At 42.4% G+C, this 24,089-nt stretch overlaps 1 protein-coding gene across 1 annotated transcript; it reads right to left on the bottom strand.

Moving 5' to 3' along the window:
• Positions 1-79: 79 nt before the first annotated feature.
• chrnb1 (cholinergic receptor, nicotinic, beta 1 (muscle)) lies at positions 80-21,827 on the bottom strand (the record flags this gene model as incomplete). Its single annotated transcript, XM_031850967.1, has 10 exons — positions 80-757; positions 1,026-1,173; positions 5,088-5,263; positions 8,436-8,659; positions 14,840-15,025; positions 15,365-15,509; positions 16,137-16,245; positions 18,430-18,539; positions 18,835-18,879; positions 21,681-21,827. Coding segments are annotated over 10 exons (1,437 nt in total), but the record flags the coding sequence as incomplete, so codon positions are not given.
• Between the last annotated feature and the right edge of the window lie 2,262 nt (positions 21,828-24,089).

The following is a 24,089-nucleotide window of genomic DNA, read 5'->3' as shown; positions in this document are numbered from 1 at the left end:
TTTACACACACGCCAGGTGCGCCAACATTGACTTGGTTAGAATATTTCATGCAATCATCAATGCCTTTATACACGTAACGCAGTTTGGATTTAGTTTAATGAATGATTTATGCCAAGAGATATGTCCGAATATCCATGTCCATACGATTAAGGCAACAGAAGTTCATTCTATTCATTTACTTGCAAATCGGCTGTTTACAAACAGGGATGCAGTCACCATGACGTCACCCGTTGGTGGACTGCCGTTTTGAATCCTTGAGTGTTGACCTGTCAATCACATGGTAGCCACGCCCTAAAGCATTTCCAGTTTTGTCGTCTATTTCCTTCGAAATGGGACCATAAGTTACTAAATGAGCATCATGCTGTATTGAAGAAGACAATACAAGAACTGGTTGCACAGGACTTATGGATCAGAGAAAGTAAAGTAAATTGGCAGTGCTTGATGACAGATTTAAACACGTACATATAAGAGGTTCTAAATTGTTGGCGGATGTTGAACTACACCCCAGGGACTCATTTTGGTAGTTGAATACAGTGATTTCTCCGCCCTATTTGTTGAGTTGGTGAATCAGGATGGGTATAGCTCAAGGAGAACAAATGTCTCGCTGCTTCAGGGGGCTTTGAAGGGGTCGGTGGGTGTGTGGTTGAAGCTAGCGTCAGTAAAGATGGCCAAGGTGCCCACAGTGGTGAAGACGACGAAGATCCAGAGGAACATGCGGTCCACCACCATGGCCACATACTGCCAGTCCTCTTTCAGCTGGACATGGATGGATGGATGAAAGGGAGGACATACAAACAGAATGGGGGGGGGGGGAGAAGAAGGAGAGGATGGGAAGTGAGTGAGTGAGGATATAAGCAAGCAGCGGTGTGGAGCGTGGGGAAAAGACAGAAGGGATGAAAAGAAAACAGGGAAGATTTCAGAAACCGAATGATTGCTCCTCAAAGAACCAAGAAACAAAATGAATAGAAGTGAGAACGATAGAAGACTGAGGAGCATTACAGCTAACACAGAGAGGCAAACCTACCGCATCGTAGTCCTTCGCAGCCTGCAGAGCCTTAGCGATAAATGTGATGGCCTCTATGGCTGTCTTGAGCTCGTCAGGTAGCGTGAGGTAGCTACTGGGGCCGTCGATGAACTTTCTCATATCTGTACACATACCCTCCGGCTGATACCTAGATGACGGCACACATCAACAGTCATGTCACAGGAAAACATCCACAAAGCACAACATTTGGTGCAACAAATAGGTCTCAGGATTGATACAGGAGAGATGTAGTCAGTGCACGTGAAGTGTCACCATCGGAGAACGGAGCAACGCGCGAGCAGATGTTGGTCCAGACTAATTAAAAGCTGTGGAATAGTAAAGCGTTTACGGGGCAGGCTGCACGTCTACTTTGCTGTCGTTCAGAGAGGAATAAAGAGAAGGTCAGAGGAGCTCCCCGGACTTGCTCTGCCAGCGTGGGAGTCGCCGCTCTGCATCTGCTGACTGGGCAGCTCCGGCTGACAAAGCCCTGCGAGTGTGTGAGTGTGTGTGCGAGTGTGTGAGTGTGTGTGCGTGCTGCTGTGTTTACTTGTTGCCCTCAGTTACCAGCCGTCAGCTGCGATGGCGTGCCAGCGGTTGCTGTGGGTGTCTCTGCAGCTCTGCTGTCACTCACAACTTTTCACGCGACAGGTCTAACAGAAGGCCAAAGTTGTTTTCATTTGTTACCAAAATCATCACAAAGAACATCAGCTTAGCTACAGGGCATACCCGACCAAGTGAGGCTTGTAGCAGCTAAAACCACCGACTGTACTGAACAGGGGCGAAGGGGCAACTGATTGCTTATGAATTCAACTTTTCATTTTCAGGAGGACGGATGAGTTATTTCTTGTGTCAATATCTTTGTAGTGTTGCTTTCACAATGCAGCCGTTGAAGAAGCTCAAAGCATCACTCATTAACCTTTTCTGCTGGCAATTTCCCTGCTGAATTTAAAGTCATAAGCGTACAGGGTGTCCTTGAGAGATGACACATGGATTTCCTTTTGGTTGCCTCCAGTAGAGCGTGAGACACTCTAATAGAAGATTAAGAAGTGATACAGCACGGCTCGCTGTGTAGGACGTCCCAGCTAAAGGATAATTGTGGCTTTTTACTAGTCGGTTTAGTTTAGGCCATAAACACATTGATTGTCAACCTGCATATACTGTTTGTAAAAGTCGTATGAAACAATATCAAACCATAAATAATGCTCTATTTTTTGAGCAGTATTCCGCTTTAATTAATAATGTCACTAAAAACTCATCTGCTCTTGGTCCTTGCCACGACTTTGTCCAAATGCATAACACTCCAATTAACGTTATTCTCTTTGCAGGAACAGCTGCCGTTTTCTTATGAAACACCTCAAATATTAAACACCTTACAAAAAAACACTCAGATGAAATGAGTTGCAGGCCCGGCAGAGCACCACCAGAGGGCAGTAGGGCGCCATCTCTCTCACTAGACACCATTAAAAGCAAGGTAACCTGACAAACTGGGCAGAGTATGGAGCTGTTTGGTATTCAGTGCAGCAGTTTGGTGGTTTACAATGCAGCGCTGCCGTCGCTGCTGCGAGTGTGGCAGGTGAAGAGGCTGAGACCTAAGAGAGGTGGAGCCTCATCAGATGGAGAGAGAGCGAGATGAGAGAGGGAGGAAGAGAGACCCAATTTGGCCTTTTAACCCCTCCACACTTTTTCTCCTGCGTGGCTCAAAGTAGCACTTCATCAGCGAGAAGTAAATGACTATTCAGGAGACTAATTCAACTAAACCTGGCTGCGTCTGGTGCCAAGACATGCACTAAGCCCAATTAAGAAGGAGTGTATGAATGTGTGGGCTCAAGAGAGATACTGCCGTCTCATCAAATTGCTCTAATAGAGCCCCCCCCCCCCCTTCTTCTCTCACCTAGACACGCAGCGTCCCGCTCTGATGTGTCGGAGTCGATTTGTGAGGGGTCATTATTATTTTAGCAACGATTTTCTGCCGCCTCCCGTCTTTCCCTCCAGACATATTTCCCTTCTCACGGGAGGCGAAGGATGGAGAGGGAGCGACAGCTACACACTGTGAGGAGGAGCTTTTAGGTATTAATGGAGCAACAGGGAGGCCGGATAGTTAAGGGTGTCACATAGTCGCTGATTTCCAGTAAAGTACAGTTCCTCGTTCTACCAAATTAACCTGAGCAAGGTCAGCCGTTACCTGAGAACCAGGTATAGAGACTCGGCTGATAGAGGGCTTATGAATTCATTTTCTGGTTTCTGCCATTTTGAATTGAATACAATAAACAACCTATCAAAACATACACAGACCCTGTATCTTCAACGTGATGGATAAGCCCTCGGGGCAGCGCCACTTCTTCGTCCTCTCATGTAGGACCGAGGATGCTACAGTGACTCACTATCGCCCCTCGATTAACAAGTGGTATTACAGGACGGGACTAGCTAGCATGCTCATCTCAGTTGACATCTATGCAACACAATACAAAGACACCTTTGACATCACTTCAACACTGTAACTTGTAAAACATGACACAGTGCTATCTGCACACAGCACCTGCGATATGTGACTCATAAAGGAGAAGTGTGCTTACACAAAGACCTCAGTGCAACCTTAACCCTAGAGCTCTTCGTGCATCTCGATTTCTAAATCTAAACACCGACTGCAGTACAGGCAGGAAGTGTGGAATTGTGTACTAAACCTCCGGTCTTTGCAGATTTGAGGTAACTGCTATGCCTAGTAATGTTTATTAATGTAGACTGAGAGTTGGATTTCATGAGAAAAATGCAAGCTTTCAGAAAACAGGAAATGCTGGCCAGCTGACTTCAAAGATAACGTCCTACGCAGACCTCAACCTCAAACTCCTGAACACAGAAGACGATATGTAAACGCGTGGATTTCATTTCACAGTGCTATCCAACACATTCCGTGTCACTCCTTTTGCATACAACCCATGTTGAAGAGATCCAGATATGAACTATGTATTACAAGTGGATATAAGCACTGAAATTAAAGCTTTTAGGTGCGATGCTATTGCATAGGCTGAGGTCATGGCTGAAGGTCCTCTATAACAAAAAAAAGAAAAAAAAAAAGAATGGCTACTCAGATAAGAACGTAGCAGTATCAGAGAACTTCATATATTTTGAATTATTGAACGATTTTCTGTCAAATCGGCAGGGGAAGAAACAGCTGATTGCAACTTGCAAAACGTCTCTCATCTCTTTCGTTGACTCATTGTTTACCTTCAGTCTGTGGATTGCTCCAATAGGGGGAAATGTAATGAACGGTTTAAGGCTCAAATGTTTACAGCCACGAAAAGCAAGCAGGCTATGAAACTGTGTTCTGTCTGTATGCTCTGCTGTTTCAGTACAATGAACAGCAGCACACATACACATGCACCCACACACAACAAACAGCGTCAATCGATCAAATTCGACGGGGACACCCCTAATGGCATTACATATCGATTTTTTGATGTCACACGTCTGTCTTGTTAAACCAAGACGAAAAAGTCAATATATTCTGGAGTTGAGTAATTCTAAAATATATAAAAAAGGTACTAAATTCGATATTTAGATCATTAATATAGCAGCAGACAACTATTCACTATGTAAAGATATAGTGGAGTAATGTCTACCCGAGCAGAGCATGAAGTCACTCTCCCTCTTTGTGTGTTGTAATCCAAGCTTCTCTCTGCTTTGTTTACATAGCCGGGCTACCCGTGCATGCTGTTAGTGCATGTGAGTGTGCCCCAGCGGCTAGCTCGCCGCCACCGCTCTGCACTGAGCTCAAACGTCAGTTACTGCCAATAACGGCGTTCCAACCGAAGGCTCCGTCATGGAAGCTCAGCGCCCCCCCTCCGGTAGACACTGTTAGTTCCGTCAGCACTTTCACAGTTGTTAGCGCCGTTAGCATTGTTAGCTGCGAGCTGCCATCTCAGACATTACCATGTTGAGAGCCGTGTAGAGGCTAAAACTCCTGAACATATACAATGGTATTGACCAAAAAACATACCCAAGCGCAATCACATGCACAGCCACTAACGCATACACTTGAGGCTCCACAGCGGGTTGTGGTCTCACCTGTTGGGCTTAGGGAACAGGATGGAGGAGTCAGGCTTGCGGATGAAGTATTCATCAGCCGCCTTGCTGATGGTGAACACCTTTTTCTCTCGACGGGGCATCATCTCCAGGGATAGGGGGGTCTCAACTTTTGGCCTTAGCATGCCCAGGTAAGGAGGGAGCAGGTGGATGAAGATCTAGGGAGACAGATAGTTGGCTCAACAACTTACAATATAATCAGTTTCTTAGCGCTTCCACTTCTTCTGATTGTGTTATTTAACTGTGTTTCCACTTCCAGGGAATAGCTTGCTGGCTCTCCCAGACCTCCAAATGCTATCGTCTTGTCTGGTAATAAAAACTGATTTGTTCGGTTTCCTGTTTCATGATTTACTGGACAGCTGGAATGTACTCGCTCTGTATTTGCCTATTAAGGCTGAGGAATGAGTGAAAATGCTGAATTTAGCAGTGAGATAACCTTTGAGAGCAGTTGCTGCTGAATGATGTGGGCGGGGGGAACCTAATCGCTAATGATTTCCAATTCCTCAACGTCTACCCTCAAGGTGTCTTTGAGCAAAGGAGGAAATATTAAGTGTGGATACTCCAGTGGAGCTCTTCAGCAAAGACCGAGCTTTACTTCAGTTGTACTGGGCAGCTCCCAGATGTGCGTTATTAAAACAGAGATAAATGTTTAATAAAACCGGAGTACTCCCTGGCCGTCAGACTTGGAGTTGCTTTTCAATGGAATCAGATAAAGCATGAAACCATTGAGCCAAATCTTCGTTTTGATCAATATCATAAATGCTGTTTGGCTCTGTTAACGGCTCTTTTATCTACACTTTAACGTGATTGGATATCCTTCTTTTGAAAGAACTCTTGGCTAGCCTGTATTGACAGATGGATGTCAATAATCGCCCACCGGCGAGGACCAGACTGCACTGCAGCTTCAGTGGAGAATGTAACGGGAGTTGAAGCCGCTTGACTTGCATTGTCGTTTCAAAGAAAAAGCACGACTTGGCCGTCATTCAAAATCAAACATGCCCATGTCCTTATGTGACCGTTCTTTGTATCCTCCCGTTTCCCAGCACACTGCAACACCTGTCGTATTTCCCTCAGACAGCAGAGCAGTGAGTCACACATGTGACATGATCACAGCAACAAAGAGCTGCCAAACAGAGGGAGATCCAAGACATCAGAGTGTGTTATACGATGCTAGTGGCTACACTTAATGGATATTTTTAAAGGATACTCTGCATGTTAAATTTAGACTATCCTACTGGTCAAGAATGGATAAAAGAGATAATAGATTTGAAAGAGGAATTAAAACACTAAAAACGATGTTGAGACTTGAGTCCTGGCTGTGGTCCTGGGGAATTTCTGGCTGCAGGTAGAACCCGGCAGGTGTGATTCTCCCCACATTGTATCTGATTGATGAATGGTTAGCCAGAGCACCTTCCAGTATCCACAACATTGGCTCTGCTTTTGGAATATTCCACTTGTGACACCTGCTCAACTGTGAGAGGATCCAGGGAATGTTGTCAGTGTGAAGTGACTACGTGATTGAAAAACAACACAAAAAGCAGCCATTAGGATAAAAACATTTTCATACATTTTCCTCACTGACCCCATGTGACACCTGCTATACTTCCCAAAGATCGTCACATCATTAATCGTGACTATAAGGCTTCCCCCTGGAGAGCTCCCCTTCATCTAGAAAGACATTTTATTTCATTGTATTACAAAATGCAGGACGTTTTCCTACCTTATTTAAGATGATTGGCATTGATGTGAAGATTAATTTGAAAAATGGCAGCACCAGCTTTTAAGTGATTCCATTAAAGTACAATACCTGGAATAAAAGAATGCTAAGAGAAGAAAAATCAATGTTTCCATTACTTTTCAGATTATAATTATTGCATTAGTAGTATGAATAGATGAGATTATTATCATCTCCCACCAGGCGCAAAGTGGATAGATTAAGTGTCTGGTCTTGATCTATTTTATTGTGAGTTTTATACACTGCTGACTCCTCATTCCTCTCAGTGATCAACAACTGCTTCAGTTTGCGCTCTTAGGTATCAGTCGTATAAACGGATCTATTTTCCCATCAACACTGATGCACATGATGATTGTGGGTCAAATGTGCGCAGCGAGTGTGTGGTTGAGCATGAGAGGGAGACTGTGCTCATGGCAGACAGCTGGGGGCATTTGGAGCAGAAGCAAAGGTGAGCAGTGAGGTCGTCTAGTGGCCATAAACATACAGGGTAGATTACAGTCTGCCCACGAATAAACACTGCAAAAATACTCAAAAAGTTAGGGTGTCTTGCTTCCCATCTCCTGGGCAAAAAGTGAAGGGAGAGCCTGTGTGGTAATAAACCAGGGGGTAGCCATTACAGCAGTGGTCATTGCAGACACACCTGGTGGAGCTCTGCACTCCGCTGAGTGCACTTTTCTAGTTTGGGTCTAACAGCGTACATTTAGGTGTGCATAGTATCTCTTACTAGTTGCTTGTTTTCGCCTTGGATTACAATGAGTTCCGGGGTCAGGAACAAGATACACATATACCTGAACATTCATAAAATGTCTGTTTTGTGTACAAATCTTTCTTTTTCACAGTTCATGGAACCGATCGTCCGAAGGAGGAGGAGTGAAAAGAAGCAGAGCCGGTCATGTTCTTTTCTCCCATCAATCCAGTACCAAGCAGTTTAGTTTCAGTAAACCATGCGAACCACCTGTGTATAATACAAGCCTTTCGGAGGCGAGTATTCCCTGAAGGCGTGACAGAACTTGGAGCAAAGTATAGAGCTGCTGCTCAGGCCTGTAGTTAGCTTCCCATAATGTACATCGAGGGCAACAACCACTGATGGGGCTTAATGGTAGAACATGACATTCAGGTTGTTGAGGACTGCCGACCTAATACTGCCTGGACCGAAACTACTATTGCCTACATCTCAGAATTATCATCGTAATTAACATTACATTCATTAATTAAAGGCCTGATGGAGGCGTTGCCTGCATACATAATGAATGCTGTGCTTAAGTTATTTCATTTCTTTTCTGGTATATTGACTTCTTCCTCTTCATCACGAGCACGTTGTCATGTCTGCACATGCTTACGTGCTCATCAGAAGGCCCCTACAAGACAATAACATGTGCACACGGTTGCATTAGATGTCACTCGTGCTATAATTAGTTGGATTACCTCGAGTCTAATCATGTCTTGTTGTTATTAATAACCAGTCTTGGTTTTGTTGTTGAATATAGTTAGGTGAACAAAGCTTTTAAATTTGACATTGTATACCAAGCTTATACTCTAAAGACTTGCTGGTCTCTTTATGGAGAGGAAGGGTGTAACCTAATCCGGGACCTCACCTTGCGGACCCACATGGGCATCAGGTGGGTGCTGGGTGAGCGGTGGTGCAGGTTTAGGACGACCACGCTGAGGATGACAGAAAATGTGACCAGGATCATGGTGAACATGATGTAGTTGACGATAATAGGGACCCCCAGTGAGGTCTCCGGGATCTTATCCGCCAGCAGCAGCAGGAACACAGTGAGGGTGAGCAACACGTTGATTGACAGACCCATCTTCTCTCCTGGTGGAAGGAAAAAAGCAGACTTTCTTACGAATTAGGACGACACATTGTGGTTTGCAAAAACCTACAATGCCAACATTTTGTTCCTGGGGACTGGGCTGCTAATAATTTTCACTCTTATTCTACAATTACAACACGTTCCTTTCTAGTTTTAACAGGACGTGGTTTGTTGCTCCTTCAGCTGATGTACTATTTTAGCCGCAGCTGGTCCATGTAATTCACCAGTAATGACTCTAATAGAAAACTCATCTCCCATTCTAAGTGATCCTGATAGAGCAGTAGAGCCGGGCCTCCCAGGTGTATTTAGTGGTCACTTACAAACTGTGTTTACCACAGATTGGTTGGAGTTGGTGGGTAATGAGAAGCTGATTTAGGGCAGTGCATGCTCCCTCACTGAGTAACTGTCAAAACAAGAGGCTTGTTCTTCAACTCGAGCTCAAAATGTGAGAGTTTAGGTTGACAGGTGATCTCTAGGAGGTACAGTGTAAAAATATAGATATATATATAATATATATTTAAATAAATACGAATGTATTAAATAATAATATGGAGCAGCATCTAAGATAATATGTAAACAGCATTGGAATCAACTTTAAAAAAGTGTTATTTATGTGAAATTGTAGAATGTAAACTCTTCCTGATGTTATTACCGTTTCCCCATAGCTGTAGGCTATATGGTTTCTATATGCCTCTATGAGCTGAAATGAGTCATTTCACACCAGGCAGTGTGTGTGTGTGTGTGTGAAGGGCTCAGCAGGTTCTTATTGGAGTCACACTGCAGGATGAAATGGCCTGTGTAGCTCCTCTGATTCTTTGGGCCTCCACTAGTGCAAGTTGCTGATGCGTCTGCGGCCCTGCAGCTGATCACAGACCACCTGGGGGTATATACGGGGTAAGGAGCTGCACTTCTGGGCCTCTTGGCCACACGGTATCTGTGTATTGTGAGCTATGGTCAGAACCACAACTCTACTGTATGTTGTAGCCAGTAGTTTAACACCTACAGACTGAATAGCCAATGAATGCAAAGTCCATGACAAAGTACAGTCTTAAAGCTGATTACTACAATTACATTTGAGAGGTTATTGATTCGGCTGTGCTCTACAGCAGGGGTTCTTAACCTTTTTGACCTCGGGGCCCAACTTTTCAAGTACAAAGTGTCCCGGGGCCCATTCAAATATTAACACTATTAGTTTAACTAATTGATCTCACTCTTGGTTTGATTTGTATTCAATAACTATATTGTTACCTGTTCAACTCCACCCCTATTGTGGAGCAAAACCGCCTAAAATAACATACCCAAATTAAAATGGCTGTAGCTTCTGAACCACTGTGACTATATGCACCACAAGTGTCAGAAAACCTGTAGGTCATATAGAAACAGAGCAGTGGGCCTTTGGAGTCAGTAAAAATTGAAGATTTTTGTCCGCATAAAATAAAAAAGTATCTTTCAGTATAAATAACTGCCTGTGGCTGTATCTGTACAGGTAAATGACAGTATAGGGCTGTAACTACACTATCAGTGAACAACTGCCTCAAATTTGAAGAAGATTGGACAAAGTATGACGATTCTACAGTGTTTCTTCCATGAAGAGATCCAGGCGGAGCTCTAAAAGGATATTTGGAGACCCAAATGGACACACGGTAACCAAATGATATTCTGACACACTAAAGGTGTTTCTCCCTTTATATTTTGATATTATATTATTTTCATTTTATTTTTAGCCTTTGCAAATTGCAAAAACTATATATATATATATATATATATATATATATATAGTATATACTTATATATATATATACATATATACATATATATATGGTCGAAGACGTGGTATGTAAGTAGCGGACTTGCTGTGCGTAATGGCTGCAACTGAGCGCACGATCAATTATGAGGGTAGCTCAGTTACGCAAGGTTAAACATTGGTTGGCGGCTTATAGAACAGGAAGATAAGGTTTGTACTTTAAGTATTAGCGTTTTCTGAAGCTACTAGCTCCATGGTAACATCCGCTAGCACATTGTTGGGTCTGTAATGTGTCTTTTTCCAACGAAATGCTGCAAGATCCGACTTGCAGCGGTTATGGCGACTTTGGACAGTGTGTGTTTGGGCTCCTTTTGTGAAAAATCCATAAGAAATGAAAGAAAATCGATGATTTCTTTCCAAAGATGAGGGTTTTGAGCATGCTGGGATACCAAACACGGCCATGTTTTGTGACGTAGTTTGCGCAAGCAAGCCGTAGGAACGGGACGGAAGGGGAGGGGATCGAGGACGCCGGTGTCCTCGCGGAGTTGAACAGGCAAAACCCTTGTCAAATAAATGAGATGATACAATGTGATGATCACAAAGACATTTATTTATCGTGTGTATGTAAACCTGCATACACAACAAGAAGCCCAACAGGCTTTATTTGTCGCTTTATTTTTGAAGGCTTCAGTGCTTCGTTTGATAGCATTAGCCCACATTCCACACACTGAAAGTGTTAAGAAAGTCAGGATTGTACTTGCGCACACATTTAGAATTGGGGGGGTATGGCACCACTGTCGTCTTCATTTTTTCTACCACTACAGTGTAGTGGTTAAATCGTGTAATGTCTATGATTCATTAAATGATGTAACACTGCTGCCCTCTAGTGGTTAAATCGTGTAATGTATATGATTCATTCAATGATGTAACACTGCTGCCCTCTAGTGGTTAAATCGTGTAATGTTTATGATTCATTAAATGATGTAACACTGCTGCCCTCTAGCGGTTAAATCGTGTAATGTTGATGACTCATTAAATGATTTAACACTGCTGCCCTCTAGTGGTTAAATCGTGTAATGTTGATTCATTCAATGATGATTCATCATTGAATGTATATGATTCATTCAATGATGATTCATCATTGAATGTATATGATGATTCATCATTGAATGTATATGATTCATTCAATGATGATTCATCATTGAATGAATCATATACATTACATGATTTAACCACTAGAGGGCAGCAGTGTTACATCATTGAATGAATCATCAACATTACACGATTTAACCACTAGAGGGCAGAAGTGTTACATCATTTAATGAATCATCAACATTACACGATTTAACCACTAGAGGGCAGCAGTGTTACATCATTGAATGAATCACAAACATTACACGATTTAACCACTAGAGGGCAGCAGTGTTAAATCATTGAATGAGTAATAAACATTACATGTTCCGTTGAGGAACATGCAACACTGCTGCCCTCTAGTGGTTAAATCGTGTAATGTTTATGATTCATTAAATGATTTAACACTGATGCCCTCATCATTCAATGATGATTGATACATTCAATTCATCATTGAATGTATATGATACATTCAATTCATCATTGAATGTATATGATTCATTCAATTCATCATTGAATGTATATGATTCATTCAATTCATCATTGAATGTATATGATTCATTCAATTCATCATTGAATGTATATGATTCATTCAATGATGATTCATCATTGAATGTATATGATTCATTCAATGATGATTCATCATTGAATGAATCATATACATTACATGATTTAACCACTAAATGATTTAACACTGCTGCCCTCTAGTGGTTAAATCGTGTAATGTTTATGATTCATTCAATGATTTAACACTGCTGCCCTCTAGTGGTTAAATCGTGTAATGTTTCTGACTCATTCAATGATTTAACACTGCTGCCCTCTAGTGGTTAAATTGTGTAATGTTTATGATTCATAAAATGATTTAACACTGCTGCCCTCTAGTGGTTAAATCGTGTAATGTTTATGATTCATTAAATGATTTAACACTGCTGCCCTCTAGTGGTTAAATCGTGTAATGTTTATGATTCATTCAATGATTTAACACTGCTGCCCTCTAGTGGTTAAATCGTGTAATGTTTATGACTCATTAAATGATTTAACACTGCTGCCCTCTAGTGGTTAAATCGTGTAATGTTTATTACTCATTAAATGATTTAACACTGCTGCCTTCTAGTGGTTAACTCGTGTAATGTTTATTACTCATTAAATGATTTAACACTGCTGCCCTCTAATGGTTAAATCGTGTAATGTTTATGATTCATTCAATGATGTAACACTGCTGCCCTCTAGTGGTTAAATCGTGTGATGTTTATGATTCATTCAATGATTTAACACTGCTGCCCTCTAGTGGTTAAATCATGTAATGTTTATGATTCATTAAATGATTTAACACTGCTGCCCTCTAGTGGTTAAATCGTGTAATGTTTATTACTCATTAAATGATTTAACACTGCTGCCCTCTAGTGGTTAAATCGTGTAATGTTTATTACTCATTAAATTATTTAACACTGCTGCCCTCTAGCGGTTAAATCGTGTAATGTTTATGACTCATTAAATGATTTAACACTGCTGCCCTCTAGTGGTTAAATCATATAATGTTTATGATTCATTAAATGATTTAACACTGCTGCCCTCTAGTGGTTAAATCGTGTAATGTTTATGATTCATTAAATGATGTAACACTGCTGCCTTCTAGTGGTTAAATCGTGTAATGTTTATTATTCATTAAATGATTTAACACTGCTGCCCTCTAGTGGTTAAATCGTGTAATGTTTATGATTCATTAAATTATTTAACACTGCTGCCCTCTAGTGGTTAAATCGTGTAATGTTTATGATTCATTCAATGATTTAACACTGCTGCCCTCTAGTGGTTAAATCATGTAATGTTTATGATTCATTAAATGATTTAACACTGCTGCCCTCTAGTGGTTAAATCGTGTAATGTTTATTACTCATTAAATGATTTAACATTGCTGCCTTCTAGTGGTTAAATCGTGTAATGTTTATTACTCATTAAATGATTTAACACTGCTGCCCTCTAGTGGTTAAATCGTGTCATGTTTATGACTCATTAAATGATTTAACACTGCTGCCCTCTAGTGGTTAAATCGTGTAATGTTTATGATTCATTAAATGATTTAACACTGCTGCCCTCTAGTGGTTAAATCATATAATGTTTATGATTCATTAAATGATTTAACACTGCTGCCCTCTAGTGGTTAAATCGTGTAATGTTTATGATTCATTAAATGATGTAACACTGCTGCCCTCTAGTGGTTAAATCGTGTAATGTTCATGATTCATTCAATGATGTAACACTGCTGCCCTCTAGTGGTTAAATCATATGTTTATGATTCATTAAATGATGCAACACTGATGTAACACTGCTCCGGTCTGTCTTTGTTCATCCTGCATGCTCTGTTCTGTTCTTTAATGTAACGTTACTGGAGCGACGGAGCCTCTCCCAGCTGTTAGCAGACTGTTGTGCTAGCAAGCAGGCTCGCTCGCGAGCTGTACCCAGCATGCAGTTCGGCGGTGAAATTTTAAAAATGTACAATTATTAGTGTTACAAATTGTTTATGTGTCACAGACTGTTGTGTTTTTCTCTGTTAAAGAGCATTAGTTGTGGGTTGTTAATTGTTGTGTTATAAAGTTATGACCATGACTAGGGTTCCCTCTCAATACATATAAGACAACTAGCGCTGACCGCTGTGCATTAGCAGCTTGAAAGCAGACAGCAGTTGTTTTGGCTATGCACCGGTATAATGGTGTGTGAAGAATTCATATCATACGGTAAATTAAAACCGGTATACTGCCCAGCTCTGGTCTTTATTATATTTTGGACAATTTTGTACCAATATTTGACGGGCCGGATTAAAAAGCCCAACGGCCGTAGTTTGCCCATGCCTGGGCTAGCGGCTAGCTGAGTGTCTTCTTCTGCTTATTGTAGCTTGTAAAAACAACTGACTGATGCATTACCGCCACCAGGTGGTGGGAAGCTATATTGTAACTGAGCGTCTCATGGAGAACAGTAATATCTCTGGTGTCTTCAATTGATAACCTATGCGGTCCCGCGGCCCTCGCGGCCCACAGGTGCAAAACTGAAAGTTTTTTGCGGCCCTCTAGGTGGCGTTCGCGGCCCCATCGTGGGCCTGCTCTACGGGAAGCAGCTATCTAATCTGAAATGGAATCCCTTTGTGACAGTAATTGGACAAATGTGTGATTGCCCAATTCAACCAGACCCCACGAACACAATTAGGAGATGGTAGAAGCAGTTTTAGAGAGCGACGATAAGGCTAATGATCCGAACCCAAGCTAGATCAACGTGGAAACAGTGTGCGTTACGATCGGGATCGTTTGCATACCTGCGTCAGGAGGCAGGTAGAAGTTAAAGATGGCGATGATGGTGATGAGGATGCAGGGGAGGATGATGTTAAACACGTAGTACAGGGGCTTCCTCTCTATGATGAGGTAGAAGGTCATGTCCTCGTACAGATCGTCGTTCATGTTCTTCCTGCACGGCTTGTGTGTGATGTGCCACTCGCCGCCCTCTGGGGAAACATTCACATTTCACAAACTTTTGATCAGCGAAATGTCGGCAGCAAATCTCCAAAAAACCCAACAGCAAATACATAAAAACACTCTAGTGACTAATGGTTCAGATATTAGGCAGATGCAAAAGTGCCTAATGAGGGAACACTTAGAAAAAGAGGAGCGAAGTCATTCACTGTATCATGCAAAGGAATATACCAGCCCCTCACTTAATGTCTCATCAAACGTTTCCCTTGCTTCCTAAAAGCCTCCTATTCCCTTCACTGTTCCATCCATCCATCCCTCCCTCCCTCCCTCCCTCCATCCATCCATCCATGTGTTCCCAGCTAAATCCTCACCAGTGTAAGCTTCGTCCAGCTGGATCTCCTTGATCTCCTTGCCTTTTGAGTCCAGTGCGTACTGCACGTCGATCTCTGTCGAGTCATACGTGTAGGAGCGGAACTGCATGGTGCAGTTCTGCCAGTCAAACGGGAAATACGTGACCTAGACACAAACAAACAAACAAACAGGCAATTGAATGCAAAGCATGAGAATAGACGGAGAACATTGAGCCTCACTCGTGAATGATTTCCTATTTTTCTCTTATGTTTGTTTTTGCAAAAAGCAATAAGGAGGAAAATATGAAAATCCTACGTGGGATTCATGAAACGTGAGTTAACGGCCAAATGTGTTCTCACCCACCTGAGTATATGAGATGAATTGCGTTTGCTCTTAAATCGGATGCCAGGGCAATTTGCCTCGGTAATCGAAAAACGGCTTATGAGCCACTCGTCACTCTCAGCAAACAAATCTGCTCCATCTTTAAAATCGTCTCACTTCTCAATGCATGGAGCAGAAGGAAAATAAGCCGTTGCCACTTCGTACTACTTGATGTACTGTGAAGACTCCCGACATATTGTGACGTCATAACTAATGATTGGACAGGTGTGTGTGTGTGTGTGTGTTTGGGGGCATATCGGTCATTAAAGGCCAGAATTAATCATCTATAATAAGGTCGCAAGCATTAATGAATGCCACAAAAGTTATTAAATTGTATTCACGCACAATTTCAGATTGAATCATGCATGAGGCCCAGTGTCTCCAAGTTTAAGTTTGTGTTGATATATTTACCTTAACTCCACAGGAGCTGCAGTAGAGTGCAGGGGGAGTCCAGGTTACTCTGCCATTACTATAAGCCTGGACGTGGACATGCAGCGCCACGTGAAACACCCCGTCATTACTGCAAACACAAATGAAATGCTATTAGCAACTTTTCTTTCCTTATACCTATACGTTAGCGCCATCTTTGGATAGTTGTAAATCACTGCCTCACTGCTTAAACATGACAGCAAGGTAGCATAGACTGGGGGGCGAGGAACTCTCGCTGCAGGCGGACCGACTGCATGTGGGACCTCTGACCTGTCTTGAGGTTGTGCTTCTTTCTGGTCAGAGTCTGCACGTTGTCCCTTATGTTTACCCACAGTTTCTTCGTCACGAATTGCCTCTCGGAAATGATACGTACTGCACGAACCCCACTAAAACATTTTAATTGGCACGGATGAAACGGAGGAACTCTGCACATTTCCCAGGACACTTCGAAGTGTAAAGCACTAAAGCTGGATGTAAACAGAGCTGTTTTGGCCATCAAGCTCATAACACGATACACAACAAAGACATCAAGTCATTTAGACACAGATTTAGCCATCTGTCAGGGTGCAGTGTTTGGCTTTTATGGCCCTGGTGCATTAACAAGGGGAGGCTTTTTGTCTTTAAAGCGGGCCCTCCTAAAACCCTGTCCTTGTGAAGGTGCTGCTGCTGCTTAAATGATCAGCATTGATCTCACACACACACACACACACACACACACACACACACACACAGAGACACACACTTCTGCATTTGTGTGTACGTGTGAGCGGTTCCATCGGCTCAGTTTTCAGGGAGCCATGCTGCTTAATTGCCTATAAAGTGTTGATGAATGGAGCAGTGGAGATATTTACAGCGGTGTTAATGGGAGTGTATGCGAGGGCGTAAGAAAGAGAGACTCCAAGTATCTTCAGTTTGTAATTTAATGCTGTGACAGAGAGTTTTCCATTACAGAGGTGCTGTACTGTACCTGGGTCTTTAACCTAATGTCCACTGGTTGCAGCTGCGTGGTGCTCTCACTCCATCACACCACAAACAATCTGCTGCTGATTCTCCATCAACACGGTAACAGATCATCTGTGGCTGCACTTGTTTTAATGACTTATATCGTTTTTATTCTGTTGATATTAATAGTGGGGAGGAAATAGTCGCAATCCTTATCCTCCACTCTGAAGGATTAAGAAAAAAAGATTTGATTAAATATACATCAAGATAAGTCAATAACTATTAAAATGTACACTAAATTGAATTAAATACATTCACTAATTAATTTCGTGCTTCAGAGATGCAAGCAGGTTCCGGTAAAATGCTAACCTGCCCCGCCACATGGTTTGTTACACAGAACCTCCTGAGAAGCTGACATTGGAAACTATCGAGAAAAGGGCAGAAACTTTCTAAAAATACTTGGCAGGTGATTGGATGAACCACCTGTCAATCAAACTCCTGCTGAAGCCAGTCCATTGGGAAATCTTTTCCATGGAGAAAAGCCTTCAGTGTCGTTCTTTGCTCTCTCTTCCAATGAAGAAATACTCTCCAGTTCTGATATAACTGATGTTATTACAGCATCTATCCTAACCTCTTTAGGAGCCGCCATTTTTGTTTTGAAGGAACAAACAGCAGTCTCTCTGTGTCACACACACACCTAAACCACGGCCAGAGCTGGCAGTACCTCCTCACGGGACGCTGATTGGTCCGTGCACCGGCTTACCGGACACAAATGCATAACTTCCAGCCTGACGAGATGGATTATGTGATATGTGATCCCACGATTCTCTGCTAAAATGATACTCCAGTCATGATAGCTGGAGCATTGTCTCCAGCAGAGACATAGTCATGGGGGTAAAACGGGGGGGTTAAGATCTTTTAAACAGATTAAAGTGTCTTCGACATCACGTTGTCTTACAACAAAAAGACTAAAAATACCTAAAATATTATGACCTTGAGTGCACAACTCGACTCAGACTGAATAAATAGACAAACATGATCATAACTGTGTCAGCAGAAAAGAAAAAAGGAATTATTGAGGTTGTGCCAAAGTTTGTCCTCACGAGACGTTTGTCATATTGTCTTTCCACAGAGGGAGCAGCAGCTACATCATGTGTGTGTGAAGGTAAACACTAAACGCCCCCCAGGGCCTAACGCAGAACCCATCCTAGACACAAACTAAATAAACACATTCTCTGTCTTAAAAAGGAGGAAAGTGACCAAACGGTTCCTCCTCCCAACTCTTTTGTCGCTGATTAATTCATGTCAACGTGAGTGCAGCGCTTGTGCTCACTTATTTATGAGGACTATGTCCGGCAGCCAAACCTTCGCAGCAGGGATACGCATCACCTCAATCCCATCATGCTCCTTGGGCTTCCATGACAACCGGTGATCCGTCCACTCCTGTTGAGAAAGAGTTTGTGTTTATGTGGTGTACATATATATATATATAAAGGGCAAGAGGGACACAAGGGGGGGGGACACTTTACATTTACACATGTAGCCAATTTGTCATTTCATCAGTTTATTTTTCATCACTGCTGTAATTAGATTCCACAGGGATTATATGCATAACAAAATACCATTTACATCATTTTTCATTTTGCACATGCTCCGTCTTATTAGGACTACTCCTAGTGTTCCCTCTTGGTTGTTTCCGTAGGGGCACAAAGAGGGAGGTCTCTCTCAACACACTTACCAGATTCATGACGACAATGGTGCTCATCTCTTCATTTTTCATGTTCTGGAACAAAAATGTGAAAATGATCATTCACACACATTCAATCATCTTCCATCTTTATGTAATGATTTCTACCGCAGAGTCTTATTCTCATCCTTTTGGCCATTCTGACTACAGGATGTTCACTTACCAACATTTTGAACATTTGGGAATTACGGAGAGAGCAGCGCGAGAATCCTACAGCTTTCCATATTTCCTAATGTTCAGTTTTACATTAAACATTTCACACACCTTGTTTCTACTGCAGGGAGATCTAGGACATTGAGTGTTTTCTCTTCTCTCACAGGCAACATCACTCCGTTGATGCCTTCAGTAATGACCATCGGGAGGGTGAGGGGTGCTGGCCATCGTTTAGTTGGGACTCTTGTTTAATAATTGAAAATATATATCATTAGAGGATGTATTAGCTTCTGGCCCAGTCGCATCACACGTTTCTGTAGACTGATCTGATAGGACAAGATCAAACTTCTCAACAACTTAAAGTTAAGCCTAAGTCTATTTCACAGTGTTTCCTGTTTAAAAGAGATTTTGTGCTTAAGAGATGATGAATGAGGTATTAAACAGTGATCTGAGAAGGCGGAACAAGACCCACGTATCTCTTTCTCTTCTGCTGCTGCAGCCTTTACACATCAGTCTGATGGTATTGAAGGGATGTGAAAATGTAACTAGATTACTGTCAGGGATTATTATGTAAAAGAGAGCAGGATGCCCCATCAGACATGAGACCATCAGAATAATGTAAAGGGCTGCATGTCTAACAGGGGCTTTAGAATGTAGGTTTTAAAATAAAGGAATGTTAATATCCTCTTAATCATCTCACTGGACCATCCAACTTGCACTTTTGGCTCAACTATTTGGGATTATTTGAAAGGTTTTGTTTATAATTTGTTTCAGGAAGTAAACCAGAGCTGAGAGATATGTTCAATACCAAACAATTAACTCTTGCTCATAATAATTTGTCAGATTTCCCTTTTCATGCCCAGTTGATGTACATATGTAGACATATAGTTTCAGTACCGCTGCTTAACGATCATACCATGACTATGAAACAAATGACATTATGGCTACATAACTCACGCAGACAAAACAGCTCATAGTCACCCAACACAGAGCTCGTGCTCATGTCCACTACAGGCAATGAATGAACGCATTTGTGCGTGTGATTGTCTATCCAGCAGGAAGGTGGAGCTTCCCCTGAGCTGGGCCTGCTATTTTAGACACTGGGAGGAATGTCAGGGAGACAGCTGGGGCAAAAACAGGGAGGGTGGGGGAGAGCGTAGAGGGAGGCTGAGCCATCTCGCTTTCTCTCTCACCCCCTCACACAAACGCATCTCATCACTGACCTATCACTTACCAACTATTATTCCTGTGACCGTTACCGGAGGTAACTCTAGGTGGGGGGTTGTTAATAATAATAACACCGCTGTTATCCAGCTGACTAGTTCTGGGCAGATGAGCGGACAGAGCATCGAAGTGGGTCAGTGTTCAAGACCGTTCCACTCCAGAACTTAAGGGTCCCGTGTGACCTCCTCTCCTGAGCGACACTCACCTTGAGTGGAGGTGTAAGGAGCGTGCTCGCTGTAGTCAATGTGTAAATGTGACAATGTGTGAATGTGTGTGTCGGCCAGTGCGACAGAGAAGAAAGCCCGGGGTAAATTAATGAACAGATAAAGTGACCGTGTGTGTGTGTGTGTACACAATTGTTACACAGAGACAGGAGCCCAGTCAGTGCAGGCTGCTAAAACCCTATTTACCAGCATGGGTGAATAGAAATCAGTGCTGTGCATCAGTAGCATAACTCTGTGTGCCATTTGACTCAGCAGGACAGCAAGCGCTGAATCCAGAACCAGATGGCTCTCAGATATATTCACTGTGTTAAATTAAAAACTTTAGCTCTACATGTGTTTTGTTATCCTGTCATGTACAGTGTTCCTCAGCATGGGGAGCCACCACTGTACTTAATACCTTTACCGAGACATTATCAGAGCCATAGGAACCCCAGTACTGACACCCATACAATAGCAGATACCCAGGAGATTATTAAGTGTCTTTACTGTCACGTGAAAACCCCAGAAACCATTTCGGCAAACCAAGGGATAAAATGAATGTAGATGTTTCTGAACCAAAAATACTTTTCATATCAGTCTCGTTGTATTGCAGAAATACCACGGGATTGGTTAGGTTTAGGCAACTAAACTACTTGGAAAGGGTGAGAAAAAACATGGTTTGTGTTTAAAACTACAACGTAACAACCGCAGCATCGTATCAACCACCCTTAGTGGACTTTCTGATGTAACAATTCATAACAAGCGCAACAACATATTACATAACAAGCCTTTCACATGGGACACAAACTGCGGTCTCCTGGGTGAAAGTCTGTTTGTTTGACCCGCCCACATCCCCTCCCATCCGATCTTAGTGGAGTAGTCGGTCAAACTCGTTATTATACCACCCACTGGTCGCACAATATATTACGTCACTTGCTCTGACCAAATGTAAAAACATCGACATCAACATTTTTTCCTTGAGTCAAGGATGTAAAAATCCCAATTTTCCCAGACTCACATAAGCAAAAATCCTTATTGTCCAATTTTTAGTTTTGAAGCCTTTTCTATTGTATGGCAATGAGCCAGATTATCTAATATCTACTTATTTGGTGTTGAGCGTTTTAGAGTCATAGAGCTGGTGGATGGGTGGACTGTTTCTTGTCATATCCTGTACACCTGCCACTGTTTTGTGAACATTCTTGTCGTGCATGTACATGTATGTAAATATACGTTAAGTGTCAGGGTCTCGTGCCTCACCAGTCCAACGAAGGAGGACAGGACCATACCCACACGAACCACCACCCTCTCTTGAGGTCTGGAGGCTGGCCGCACCTTCAGGTTGTAGCCGGCAAAGAGCTGCTTCAGCAGAGCCTTCTCCACCTCAGACGCACCTGAAGGACAAATAGGTTATAGGCTTAATAGGCTTATATGCCTTCATAAACAATGGACGATGAGGAATGCATTGCTTATGGTATTTTCATTCAACAGTAAGGAAAGACTTCAGCCAAATTAGTCTGCCATCGTTCATTTCTTGGTAGCTATTCATAATCCATCAGCAGACGATAATAGTAATGACGGGGCTACTTTATAATAATTTCCTTTTCTATCTCTCTCAGAGCTTAAAATTCATAAAATTAACTCAAACACTGTTTGCTGGGTGCTGTGTGCAAAATCCAACACACTGGTGACAAGTGAGGACGAAGCTAACCGGTTGGCAGGCAAGGTGTGTTGTGCAACCAAATAAAAGAACCGTCGAGCTCAGTGGTCGATAAGAGCACAGTGAGTGGATGCTTCCCAGAATTAGCCAGATTAGTTGTAGCCACTGTAAGTTAGGTGTTAGTCAATGGAATCAATGGAACATCCTCCCGATGCTTCCTAACTAGACAGAGTCCCTTCTGCCCCCCCGCCCGCCCACTCACTCACATCGGCTGCAAAGACAAAGCAACAGGGACACAACTCAAAGGAGAGTTGGGAGGGAGGAAGTTGGGCGAGTTTGACTTTCTGCAAAGGTTGCAGGTTGTTGTGGTGAAGCCATTGATCAATCCAAATACGGGGCAAATGGGTTTTCTTTGTTCTTTCGCAGAGTATCAGTGTTCCTGATCAGTGGAAAAACATAACAATATCCGTTTACAGCCATAGACCTTCTCCTTGTAGGATACAATGTGCCAACATCAATTTGCAGAAACAGATTCTGCATTCATTTACAGAAACTGTAGGCAAGACCTTTGTGCAAGAGGCGCTCTGGTTTCCATTTGTAGTCTGTGGAGTATTAAACAATCACGTTCAAGCAGGCTTCGCTTGAATGCAGGTAAACAGTCCATGTGGAGAGCGGAACAGTCGAAACACATTGGCTGAATTGCAATCTCGGAACCCACCGACTATGGTCTGACAATGATTTAGCTTTTTATTGGTTTAGGATTAGCTTGTAAAATGGCTACTTGTGAGTGTAAACAAGAAGCACACAAAGAAAGGGAAGTCTCGGCCCGGATATCCGCTGGCTACACTGGAACCCCAGACATAAAGCCCCTGATGGGTTCTGAGATCAGCTCAAAATGTGTCTTTCATATCTACATGGAGAGTGGGTGGAGGGGTATCTAGCTGTGTGCAATCTGCAACCAAACCACAAGATGCCACCAAATGCTACACACTGGCCCTTCAACAGATAGAGCTCACCACATGAAAGCTATATAGGACCCGAGAGCCCCCCACGGGGGGCTGTTTTAGAGTGTGCAGCATTCAGCGTGTCGTAGAAAGCATTTTTCATAAAGAAATATGATTATTGCTCCAGACATATTAAATATCGAATTAACGGGAACAGTCCGAGCAACATCATCATACCAGCCATTGTAAAGACTGCAAACACAATTATACCTGAACTAATATCATATCTGGAAGATATCTAGAAGATTTGCCACAATTTTGGCCAAAAATCGACGACCTATGCTCACTCTATGGCTCTCTCATCACGGAGCAGGATCGCACATGGCGGATGAACACATGCAGGAGGGGCACGATTCGACCTGGAAACGCACAGTGGCGTCGAAATTACTCTCTTTCAAACCGTTCAAAAGTTATGGGTATGCATGCAAACATCAGCCGCAGGTCACGAGAAAAATAATTGGGTAAAAAAAAACTTATGTTTTGGCGATGAAAAACGGATTTATTCGAGCCGATTTTTGCACAGCTCTGCCCGCCATGTTCTGCTGCATGTCTGTGAGTGAGATCAATGCGCTGGCAGAATGAATGACAAAATGGCAGACGATTCTGTGGGGTGGAGCAATCCATGTAGAGAGGGGGGTTCGCCCAGCATTTTGCGATTTTTAGTCAGTAAACAGACCCGGATACGATCAAACACCCCTAAACATCTAAAAATGTCTCACACGAGTAAATCAGCCTTACCAAAGTCACATAGACACACATTATGAGTCATTTATTGTTATGAATGACAGATATGACACATCATAACTGCTCAAAATTATTCAAAATGGTGTCAAACTGATTTATTAGGATTATTGAACACTCTTAGTGATAAGAAAAGTGAATATATAGTTAATATTTAGTTATATAGTATATAAAATTAGTATACAGCAATGCAACAGCTGACTCCGAAAATCAAAAGTTTGATTTTTATGACCATTTATGCTGGCCTGCTTCACTCAATCGAAG

The sequence above is a fragment of the Anarrhichthys ocellatus genome, unplaced genomic scaffold (genome assembly GCF_004355925.1).
Source record: "Anarrhichthys ocellatus isolate YVR2014 unplaced genomic scaffold, GSC_Weel_1.0 scaffold11, whole genome shotgun sequence".
In the NCBI taxonomy this organism is placed as follows: domain Eukaryota; kingdom Metazoa; phylum Chordata; class Actinopteri; order Perciformes; family Anarhichadidae; genus Anarrhichthys; species Anarrhichthys ocellatus.
This window is presented reverse-complemented; position numbering and strand designations above follow the sequence as displayed.